The sequence below is a fragment of the Orcinus orca genome, chromosome 3 (assembly GCF_937001465.1).
Source record: "Orcinus orca chromosome 3, mOrcOrc1.1, whole genome shotgun sequence".
Classification (NCBI taxonomy): domain Eukaryota; kingdom Metazoa; phylum Chordata; class Mammalia; order Artiodactyla; family Delphinidae; genus Orcinus; species Orcinus orca.
Genome location: NC_064561.1, coordinates 10,838,361 through 10,850,660, shown reverse-complemented (window position 1 = coordinate 10,850,660; position 12,300 = coordinate 10,838,361). Strand labels below are relative to the sequence as shown.

At 51.0% G+C, this 12,300-nt stretch overlaps 1 protein-coding gene across 3 annotated transcripts in view; it reads right to left on the bottom strand.

Annotated features, from left to right (window-relative positions):
• Window positions 1-12,300, bottom strand: part of SUGP1 (SURP and G-patch domain containing 1) — a 30,243-nt gene that overhangs the window by 12,592 nt on the left and 5,351 nt on the right. For all 3 annotated transcript variants that reach the window (XM_033401361.2, XM_004277497.4, XM_033401362.2), the window contains exons 3-7: window positions 11,775-11,875; window positions 10,554-10,754; window positions 8,136-8,259; window positions 7,707-7,807; window positions 6,627-6,750 (exon numbers count right to left, since the gene is read on the bottom strand). In XM_033401361.2, coding sequence (XP_033257252.1) covers window positions 6,627-6,750; window positions 7,707-7,807; window positions 8,136-8,259; window positions 10,554-10,754; window positions 11,775-11,875 — 651 coding nt within the window. The remainder of the gene's footprint in view (window positions 1-6,626; window positions 6,751-7,706; window positions 7,808-8,135; window positions 8,260-10,553; window positions 10,755-11,774; window positions 11,876-12,300) is intronic.

Genomic DNA, 12,300 nt, shown 5'->3' with positions numbered 1-12,300 from the left:
CTTCCCTGGCGGCACAGTGGTTAAGAATCCGCCTGCCAATGCAGGGAACGTGGGTTCGAGCCCTGGTCCGGGAAGATCCCACATGCCGTGGAGCAATTAAGCCCGTGCGCCACAACTACTGAGCCTGCGCTCTAGAGCCTGTGAGCCACAACTACTGAAGCCCATGTGCCACAACTACTGAAGCCCGCGTGCCTAGAGCCCGTGCTCCGCAACAAGAGCAGCCACTGCAATGAGAAACCCGCATACTGCAATGAAGAGTAGCCCCTGCTCGCCGCAACTAAAGAAAACCCACGTGCTGCAGTGAAGATCCAATGCAGCCAAAAACTATAAACAAATGAATAAAATAAAATAAATTAAAAAAAAAGAAAATCAAGTAATGTAATCCATCAGGTCAGCAGACTAAAAAAGAAAAATCACATGATCATATCAATCACTGTGGAAAAAGCGTTTAATGAAATCTAATACCCATTCATGAGAAAAACTCTCAGTAAACTAGGAGTACAGGGGAACTTCCTCCACTTGATAAAGAATATCTATAAAGAACCTACAGCTAACATCATACTTAATGATGAGAAACCTCAAGCTTTTCCACTAAGAACAGAAACAAGCCAAGAATATCCCACCTCCCCAATGCTTTTCATCATCATTCTGGAAGTTCTAACTAATGAAATAAGATGAGAAAAGGAAGTAGAAGGTATACTGAGAAGAAGGAAATATAACATGATCGTCTACATAGAAAAAACAGATGAAGGACTTCCCTGGTGGTCCAGTGGTTAGGACTCTGCACTCTCACTGCTGAGAGCCCAGGTTCAATCCCTGATTGGGGAACTAAGATCCTGCAAGCCACGCGGTGCGACAAAAAATAAAAATAAAAAACACTGATGGAAGAATAGACCAAAAAACCCTGGAACTTAATAAGGTATTATAGCAAGGTTGCAGGATACAAGGTTAAAATACAGAAGTCAATCACTCTCCTATATACCACCAATGAACAAGTAGAACTTGAAACTAAAAACACAATACCATTTACATTAGCATTCCCCCATATAAAATACTTAGGTAAAGGGTAACAAAATATGTACAAGATCTATATGAGGAAAACTAAAAAACTCTGATGAATGAATTCAAAGAAGAACTAAATAAATGAAGAGCTATTCCTTGTTCAAAGATAGGAAGGCTCAATGTTGTCAAGATGTCAGTTACTCCCAACTTGATTTCTAGATTCAATGCAATTCCAGTCAAAATCATTTATTCTGTGGATACTGACAAACTCATTCTAGAGCTTATATAAAGAGACAAACAACCCACAATAGCCAACACAATACTGAAGAAGAAGAACAAAGTTGGAGGACTGATACTACCTGACTTCGGGACTTACTGTAAAGCTACAGTAATCAAGGCAGTGGGGTATTAGTGAAAGAATGGACAAAGAGATCAACAGAACAGAATAAAGAGCCCAGAAACAGATCCACATACATATAGTCTGTTCTTTGACAAAGGAGCAAAAGCAATACAATGGAGCAAAGACAGTCTTTTCAACAAATGGTGCTGAAACTGGACATCCACATGCAAAAAAACCACAAACAAAGAATCTAGAAACAGACCTCATAACCGTCACAAAAATTAACTAAAAATGTATCACTGACCTAAACGTAAAACATAAAACTATAAAACATAGAAGAATACCTACATAACCTTGGGTATGGCAATAACTTTTTAGATACAACACCAAAGGCATGATCCATGAAAGCAACTGATAAGCTGGACTTCATTAAAATGAAAAACTTCTGCTCTGCAAAGGACAACCTCAAGAGAATGAGGAGAAAAAGCCACAGACTGGGAGAAATATTTGCAAAAGACACATCTGATAAAGACTGTTATCCAAAATATACAAAGACTTCCCTGGTGATGCTGTGTTTAAGAATCCGCCTGCCAATGCAGGGGACACGGGTTTGATCCCTGGTCCGGGAAGATCCCACGTGCCATGGAGCAACTAAGCCCGTGCGCCACAACTACTGAGCCCATGCACTGCAACTACTGAAGCCCGCACGCTTAGAGCCCATGCCCCGCAGCAAGAGAAGCCACTGCAATGAGAAACCCGCGTACTGCAATGAAGAGTAGCCCCCGCTCACCACAACTAGAGAAAGCCCACGTGCAGCAATGAAGACCCAACACAGCCAGAAAAAAACAAACAAAAAAACAAACAAAAAAATCCAAAATATACAAAGAACTCTTAACACCCAACAATAAAAAAAACAAGCCAATTAAAAAATGGGGGCTTCCCTGGTGGTGCAGTGGTTGGGAGTCCACCTGCCGATGCAGGGGACACGGGTTTGTGCCCCGGTCGGGGAAGATCCCACATGCCATGGAGTGGCTGGGCCCGTGAGCCACGGCCGCTGAGCCTGCGCGTCCGGAGCCTGTGCTCCGCAACGGGAGAGACCACAACAGTGAGAGGCCCATGTACCGCCAAAAAAAAAAAAAAAAAAAAAACAGGGCCAATGACCTTAACACATGACTCACCAAAGATTTACAGATGGCAAGTAAGCATTATGAAAAGATACTTCCCTTCATGTCATCAGGAAAATGCAAATCAAAACAATGAATATCACTACACATCTATAAGAACGGCCAAAATCCAAAACACTGACAACATCAAATGTTGATATGGAGCTACTGAAACTCTCATTCGTTGCTGCAGGGAATGCAGATGGTACAAGCCATTTTGGAAGACAGTTAGGCTGTTTCTTACAAAACTAAATATACCATACAATCCAGCAATCACACTTCTTGGTATAAAAGAGTTGAAAATTTATGTCCACACAAAAACCCTGCACACTGATGTTTACAACAACTTTGTTCATAATTGCCAAAACTTGGGAGCGACCGAGATGTCCTGCAGGAGGTGAATATTAAATAAACTGTGGTACATCCAGACAATGGAAAATTATTAAGTGCTAAAAAGAAATGGGCTATCAAGCCAAAAAAAGACTCAGAGGGCTTCCCTGGTGGCGCAGTGGTTGAGAGTCCGCCTGCCGATGCAGGGGACATGGGTTCGTGCCCCGGTCCGGAAAGATCCCACATGCCGCGGAGCGGCTGGGCCCGTGAGCCATGGCCACTGAGCCTGCGCGTCCGGAGCCTGTGCTCCACAACGGGAGAGGCCACAACAGTGAGAGGCCCGCGTACCGCAAAACAAAACAAAACAAAAACAAAAAGACTCAGCGCAACCCTAAATACATATTACTAAGTGAAGGAAGCTAATCTGAAAAAGCAACATACTATGATTCCAATTATATGACATTCTGGAAAAGGCAAAACTACGTGGTTGCCAGGGGTTAGGGAGGAAAAAGGGATGAACAGGCAGAACACAGGGAATATTAGGGCAGTGAGAATACTCTGTATGGTATCATAATGATGGATACATGTCATTACGCATTTGTCCAAACCCACAGAATACGCAACACCAAGAGTGAACCCTAACTATAGACTTTGGGTGATCATGATGTGTCAACGTAGGTTCATCAATTGTAACAAATATACTATCCTGGTGGGGGATGTTGATAATGGGGGAGGCTGTGCATGTTTCGGGGAAGGGGGCACATGGGAAGTCTCTGTAGCTTCCCCTCAATTCTGCTGCGAACCTAAAACTGCTCAAAAAATAACATCTTAAAAAAAATTAAGAGACGAAAGCAAGAAGTCGTTCAAAGAGGGAAGGGAGCAGATGGCTGAATTTAAAAAAGACTCGTAGCAACCAGGACATGGATTTAAAGTGATTTGGTTCCTCCAAGAAAAGCAGACTGGGGAATTCGCCCACTGGGGCAGGGGGGCAGCTCCTAACAGGGTGGGTCTCCTCTAGGCTCACAAGCTTGCCTCTTCCTGGCCTCAGCTGCTGATTCATGCTGATTCTCTGAGAGGCAGCACCCAAGAGCCCCCCATGGGTATGCCTGTCTGCGAGGAGCATAACAGCCCACTATGGGCCCAGGGCACAGGTGCAGGGGATTCTACAACGAAGACCCCCTCTGACTGGTGTAATCCCACCCACAGGGTTAACCAAAGTTATCACTTTAGTGTCTTTTCCTTCCAGACTTTTTCCACTGCAGATTTATTTGAACAGAGCTGTGATTCTATTTTCCGTATCCTGATATTTTAAGAATTTCTTAACCCGACAACATAAGGCTTTCCTGTCAGAATGCAGTGTAGCATGGTGGTAAAGGCATCTCCACCAACTGGCCTCCTTGCCTTGCTCACCTGTTAAAGGCCAACATGCCAGGCTGTTGTAAAGAACAACATGGTTCACCCGGGTGATGTGTTAAGAGTCACACGTGGCTCGAGGTGTGCTGGCTGCTACCACCTTCAACAACTTGCCTTCCGATGGCCACGATTCCACTGGGGAGATGCAGTTATAGGAGTTTAGCCCACTGGGGCTGGACTTTCATTGTGTTACTAATTTTTCAAGACTATGACAGTGCTATATATATAACATTATTTCTGGGGATGGCATCTCAGAAGTAGAATGACTGGTCAAAGGAACAGACATTTCCAGCTTCTTTACGGATGAGCACAGCTATTACAATTGTTTCCCAAAACTCACAGCTGCTGGGAAATCAGAAGGGAAGGGTCCAGAGCGGCAGGAACACGGGTGGCTGTTAGATTTGGGGTGAGAGGAGCTGCCTTGCACCTGACCCCATGTGAAGATGAAACAGTCTGCTTGGTATGAACCTGCATGCCTTGCCCAGGTCCAATGTGTGGAGTGCCAACTGTAGTTCAGCTCTGGTGTTGAAATGAGCTCCCCCAGACCACGCTGGTCACCTTCAGCTACTTCTCTGCCAGACACCCCCAGGCTCTGTCCTCATCCGTGGCAGTCACCCTCTAGCCTCCATCAAAGCCACACCCAACAAGCTGGATGCCTGCCAGTAATGCCCCCACAAGGCGCAAGAGCTGCAGGGAGGGCCTGGAGTCACTTGTGGTGATAATGTCTCTTCGCTTTGACCCCAGGGAAAAGGCTCGGCTGGAGCTGCTGAGCCCTGGACCCCTGTGACCAGGGAGAGCCACTTGCGCTGGGGGTTTTGTACAGAATTCCACTACCTCGCCCACTCTGCCTGAGATAGATTTTTTGTCAGCTCTTGTCACGCTAAGTGACACTACACTAAGTTTCCTGTTTAAATAAACTTACTTAGGTAAATGAAGAAGGAAAAAAAAAGACGTAGTGACTTATACTGCAACACTGGTTTGGGTAGTGCAGAGTGGTGGCCGATATCACTACTTTGTGAGGAGATCCTGGGTCTCCTGAACTCTAGACCCAAACACCCCACAGCCCCCATGAAAGCTCCTAGCTGCCCAGGTACCAGACACAGGGACACCTGAAACCCTCAGCAGCCCTTCCCCCACCCCCAGCCCCACGCGATGGTTCCCTTCTGCCCCCATGTGCCTCAACCTGGTGTGCCTGACCACCCTCCACAACTGTGGCCAGATGATCCTGGAAGAACAGTTGACCCTGTCACTCCCTATGCAGACCCTCCAAAGGCTCTCAGTGGACACCTGAGCCCTCTGCGACCCAGCCCGGCCCGGCTCCAAGGCCCATCTGCACTGCGTCAACGCTCACCCTGCTCCCCCGCCAAGGTGGCACAGCGCCCGCCATCTCTGCCACTTCACTCCTGCGTGGCAGTCCCTCCAGACGCCCTTCACTTTGTTCCATGTCTAGCTCACGCTGGCTCACATGTAGTAGATGCGACTGGCCGCCTGCCCAGCATCCACACCTTCTTCTTTCTTCCTGAGTCCCTGATGGTGTCTAGAGCTGCAGAATCGACCAGCCCAGATGGCTGCTGCTCTAGCACATTCGTTAAAAGCGCCATCGCATCTCCTCACTGACTGAATGGGGACTTGGGTTACTCGTGGCCAAGTGTCCTCATGGGTGCATCACCCCCACAACAGGTTCAGCGTCCACCTCACAAACCTCTGCCGGCCCCCGCCCTGCAGCAGTGACCACCCCTCCCACACCCCAACATCCAGCCCCCCGACCCGCCTTCCCCCACAAAGAGCTGGGGCTGAACCCACCCAACGAATGACAGAGCGGGGGTAGCACAGACCCAGCCTGAGGGAGTGGTGTGTGACTCTGTGGCTGGGAACAGCAGGGAGGGCAGGATGCTTGTCCCACCCACTCTGTGGAACCTGCACACAGGCTGTGGGTTCCCCCTCCCCAGAGCCTGAGGTATCACATTGCCTGCTTTCCTGCCATTTCCCTTGTCGTAAAGATGAGACCCTCAGGATGCAAACAGTGAACAACAATTCTGTGAGTTTCTGCTCGAGAGCCTGGCCTATTCTGTTACAAGGGAGCAAGGCAAGTGCTAGAGACTTTCTCCATGAGGCACCTGGAAAACACAAGGCCCCAAAGGTCCACACACCTGCCTCAGAGATGATTCAGGGCACCGACGTGCACTTGGGGAATGCCTATGCAGTGGCACGCCTAAACTCTGTGGTCAGAAACTCCTGGACCTGAGTCCTGGCCCTGCCAACTTCTTGCCATGGGACCCTAGCACGTCTCAATACCACACCAAGCCCATTTTCTCAGCGGGGGAGCTGTGACTAGGGTGAGAGGTTACCTCTCCAGTGGGTTCCCCCCCACCGCTTACCTGAATGCCTGGTTCTCGCGGTTGTTCTGGAGGGCAATGGTTTCCACCTCAGGACCCCCATCCGCTATGAACCTGGCCAACTTTTCTGCGAGGTTCTTGACCTCTTCATCCTCTGGGGGTGAAACTTTAAGCAGGCTGTCAGTACTGAGCTCAACTCACCACACCCAACAGCCTAATTTCTGCTAAGAACCCCGGGCAACAAGAGGGGTTTATTTTAGGAACAATACAAAGAAAAACAGGCAAATGGGAATCAGATTACTGCACTGGAACCAAACACCTGAATTAATATAATAATATATCTTGAGCTTCTGCCCCCCACACCCGACCCCTTCCCACCCCATATGTCTGGGGGTTTTGGACCCACACTGGGACATGGGAACAGAATGTGAGGGAGAGTCTGGGTCCAGGCTGGAGGAGAGATGGGAATCCCCACCTCAGTCTTTCTGCTGGCAGCTGTCCCCCCAGGTCACATGGGGAGATGGGCCTGGCCCACCTCTCCTGGGAAGAAGGTCAGGGCAAGGGGCTGCAAGTGACAGACATGATGAACCAACGTCTGTGGCCCACATTTGGCTTAAACATCAATCCCCCTGCTGCCCACCAGCACCTGGCTGGGGTTTCACTTCATTACAGCTGGAGACCAGGCAGCATCTCACCCTCCCGACACTCATCCCACCAGCTGACCGTTTTTGTCTCCTGGCCCCCCTCGACCAGTGTCAGTCACTGCATTTGTCTCTAGGTGTCCTCAGTGCCCAGCACGCATCAGGTGCTCATTAGCACTTGTGAAAATGACCATGAACCAAGGGGCAAATGTTCCTCCCCTGTGCCCCGTTTACATGCACAGGGCTGAGCTCCTGGACATGACCTTGACCTTTACCTTGACCCTTAGATTTCGTCTCAGAGCACTGGCAGGGAGGGCAGTGCTGGTCCCAGCATGACCCCAGCTCCCTGGGAGGGCATAGACCTGCACTGTCAACGCCACCCCACACCACGACGGGTTCCAGGAAAGGAACCCCGATTCCACCTGGGGCGTGGTTTGTCCACACGCCTCCCTAGAACCTCCCACCCCCTTCAGCCACCTACCTTTCTGAGAGGCTGCCTGCAACTTCTGTGCTTCCTTTCTTATCTCAGCCACCTTCTTTCTGTAGTAGAGGAATTCCCTGCTATTCTTATCATGCAAAAACCTGGAGAGTTTTGTAAAACAAAGAGTGTAAAATGAGCAACGGGGATGGGTGGACCCATGCAGCTTCTGAAGACATACTGTGCAAAAGCAAGCTGGTGAGCAGAGACACCTCGATGGGGCCCAAAAATAAGTCTCCACACCACACTGGGGCCTCTTGCTACCTCTGGTGTGAATTAGAAAGCTCTCAGAACAGTATCTGGCCCACGCAAGTAAGCACCCAGCCCCGGGCAGCTTCAGTCACCACCAGGGTTTTACAAGAACATTTGCATGTACTAACATGTGGCAAGAACATTAAGTAGCAGTGGTCTTCCCCTCCCAGAAGTACTTACGAAAATGCTGGGTTATCCTTGTAGTTCTCCATAGCTACTTTTTCTAACTCGGGGCCTCCTTCTGCCACAAAGCGGGCCAATTTCTCTATCACTTTCCGAGTCTCGGCTCCCTCTGGGGGTGAAACTTTAAGGAGGCTGTCAGTACTGGGGTTCAACTCACACACCCCACAGTCAACAGGCACACTCTCTCTACGGACCACAAGGACAGAGGGGTCGGGGGAGAAGAGGGTGAAATGCGGGAGGTTGTCGGGCGTCCCGGGTCCATGCACAAAGCACCATGATGAGGGGTGAGTCGGTCTAGACAGCCTTTGCGAGACATGCTGGAGGGAGAAAAGTGTGTGAGCCTCCCAAAGGCCAAGCCAGTCCCCAGGCTGGCAGGGAGATGTTGGAAAACATAGCCACCCTCCCCCTCCTTTTGTGGAATGCTCAATCCCTTTCTTTACCAGTGTTCAGTACAATAAATCAATTCCCTTTCATCCTTCAAAGACAAATTCTTTTTTTTCAAATATCATTACAAACTCTGATTTTAAGATGTCAGTGGGTTTCAATCCAACACAATTAATATCATCACAGAAGCTCAATCACCCCCTCTGTGGCCAGTGGAGCCTCTTCAAGCTGGCTCCCGAGGCCTTTGGACATGACCCCAGTCTCTGATGGCCTCCTCGATACCTGCTGGGACAGGGCACTTCAGGATCATCTCAGACGCTTCCTGCCCAGACCTAGAGCCAGCCATTTCTCCAAGAAGTCCTGGTTTCCATGAGTGAGAACATGTGTTTCCAGACCAACATCTGGGAGCTAGGGACACTCATTGCAATGGGTTTAATTGTTACCTCAGAGCACTTTCAGTGAACACCACTAAAAAATATATTTTGGGGGCTTCCCTGGTGGCGCAGTGGTTGAGAGTCCGCCTGCCGATGCAGGGGACACGGGTTCGTGCCCCGGTCCGGGAAGATCCCACGTGCTGCGGAGCGGCTGGGCCCGTGAGCCATGGCCGCTGGGCCTGCGTGTCCGGAGCCTGTGCTCCGCAACGGGAGAGGCCACAACAGTGAGAGGCCCGCATACCGACAAAAAAAACAAAACAAAAAATACACATATATGTGTGTATATATATATATATATACACACACACACATATATATACGTATATATTTTTTTATTAGCCTCCACTTTGAGCCACATGGAACTTGCTTTTGTATTTACTGCTGGCCTGTTTCTGAGACTGTCAGCCACCATACAGCTCACATCCCTCATGAAAACTCCCAGAAGAAATTTCTTGATGTCAGTCAGTGCTTAGGAATGTTTGCTCCTCCTGGCAATGGGGCCAGACACTGAGCCTGTGGCCACTCTTATTCCCCCTGCTGCTTGTACTGCCAGGAAGCTCGCGGGGTTGGGGTGGCGGGGTACAACATGTGGCCTAAGGAGGACCTATAAGAGGTCTCAGAGACATTCTGTGTCCACCTTTTTCCTAAGCCTCATCCTCCTCCCACATGCCTGGCAACGACCCTGACCTGGTCACTTTACAAGCACAGGTGCTTTTCTGAGGTTGTATCAACAGCAGGCCATAAAAGCCTCAAGGGCCTTGAGACACCCACTGCCCCTCATAAAGTAGCAGTTCCCAGCAGGGTACCATTGAACTGCCAGGGCCCCTCTCTGAGGAAACACCACACTCACTGACTCCATTCTGACTAATGCTCCAAGCTTCGAGGTTGGCCCCTGATCTGTTTAGATGCACGGCCTGAAGCCGGCACCCATCCAGAACAAGAGGCCTAGAGGCTGTCATGGCATGATTATATGGTCGCTTCAGTCTGTCCTGTCAGGGAGACATGACTGTGCTAGCCATCCTGGAGCAGAGGTGGCCTAGGGCCAGGACTTCACACAGCTCGTTCTCCACACAGCACCGAAGTCTCGTTCTGAATATGGTCATGGCTGGATGCACTAGGAGTGCCACCATCACCACCCTCCTCCGCCCTCCTCCACCATGGGGCTGGAACTGGCTCACCCAAGGCCAATGACTGTCCTTCCCTGGGCAGGAGAGCACGCCCTCCAACCGGCACGCTCATACCTCTGGCCCAAACTCGTGGAGACAAGTACCCGCACTGAGGAGCTCCTCTTCTAGTACTGGATGAGGAGGGCACAAGTGAATGCTCCCCTGAGAACGCCCCCCCGGAGGCCAGCCCCCACACAAGTGGACAGTAGGTCCCACAGCTCCCAGGATGAAACCCACACTCTGCAGCCCCTCCATGCTCCCCATGCTCTGCTCCCCACCCCTTCCTTCACCTCGCTCATCCTGAAGGCACCCCCTGACCACAGCCCCAAGCACCCCACAGCCCTGGCTGCGCTGTCCCCGGTGCCCGTGGACCCTGCTGGAGCAGCTGGAGGGGCAGCCGTGGAAGGGGGGCAGCAGCCCCGGCCCCTCACCTTTGATCTCCAGCCACTGTTCATAGTCCTCCTCCTCGTCCTCGTCAGGAGACTGGAAGACGCTCGGGCGGCTGGCCACGGGCAGCTGCTTGGCATGCACGTAGTTCTTCATCTGGCCCGGCGGGCTACTGATGAGGGGGGGCCTCTTCCCGGTGCGCGGGAGCACACGAGGCGGGGCAGCGGGCGCACTCGGGCGGGCATCTTGGGATACAAGGAAGGATACCCACACTCAAGGTCTGTGGTGCAGGTTTCCTATCTTCCTGCCTAACCTGCACACCCTGAGCCCCAAGTGGCTGGGTTCTTAACTTCTCGCATAGCACTGGTAGGCAGTGGGTGACCAGAAGCACTCAGGGAGGACGCCACCCCCATTTTACAGATGAGGACCCCTGAGGCGCAGAGAAGAACCTACCGTGGTCACCCAGCCCGGGACTCTGCAGGCGGCAACTCTGGCAGTAGGTGCCTCTGATGCCTATATCCATAGACTAGGGATGCTGCAGCTCTTCCGGATGAGACCTGAACCCCCACGTCCAGCTTACACTCACTCCCTCTGCTTGCCAGTAGCGGGCTGGAGTCAGTCTATTTGGGACTTTTCAAACACGACTCATGGCATGAGACCCTGCAGTGAAGAGCTCATATAGCCCTTTCTCCCTCTCTGTGGGCAAACTTGGCCTTGGGTTAACTGTCTTCACTGTTACCTGGGAAACCTGACAAAGGTTGAAGGTCAGCTGTTTCACCAGTAACTTTCTTACAGTAAAAATGAGACTGGTAAACTGCACAACCACAGATACAGGTGGGCTTCCCACAGGTGGTGATTCTCACACCTGGCGTGTCCCATGGGGCTCCTGTGGGCCAAGCGCACCCGCCCCCCGCCCCCGCCCGAAGAGGGTCCTGTTCCTTGCACCTGGGCTGCCGCTCTGACTCAAGCCTCAGTCCCACAACTCTGGGGCATGCTTAGTCCTGGCCCCTACCCCCTGGATCGAAACCTGGCTTCTTTGTCTCCACTTCTTGGGGGTAAGCATCTAGAGGGCAAGGTCTGCACTCTCCCCTTGGGCGTTTAGCGTGAGGACGAGTAGAATGAGGGCGCTCAATGAACGAGGGGTGAGAGGAACAAGTCTAAGGTGGGACCTGCCATTTCTGAGGTGCTAAGGGACCCCTGGGAGAGAAAGCCAGCAGGGGGAGCTCTAGGAGGAGGTGAGATGGGACAGGGGGGACTGCACTCACCTGTGCTGGTCTGTGCCTTCTGCAACTTCAGAAACTGCTGCAAGAAGCTGCCGTCGTTGGCAAACTTGTTGGAAACATTAGAGTTGTGTGCGTTTGCAATTCTAGACCCGAGACAGAGGACAGACAGCGTAAGCCTTGAGAAGAGGGGAGGGAGCACGCCTTGCCGGCCTCAGTCCCACCCCCACCCCTGTGTTCTCACCTAAGGGGACCCAAAACAGGCCCCCAAAGATGCCAGGGAACAACTGAGTGCACAGAGCAGTCTTCAGAGTAGTAAGATGGAACAATCTTGTTCTAGTCAAAGCAATCCCACCTGTGCTGGTGTTCTCTCTACCCGCATGTTGACCTTCCAGGTCCAAAGGGCCTCCCCAAGAAGATGGCTCAGAACCACCTGCCATACTTATTGTTAACAAATCATCTGGGCTATCACTGACGCTTACGTCTGTTTTCCCAGCTAGACTGCAGAGTTCTCAAAGGCAGGGCCTATGTCTGTACTTGCGTGTGACTGCAGTTCCATGCCTGGGTCAGC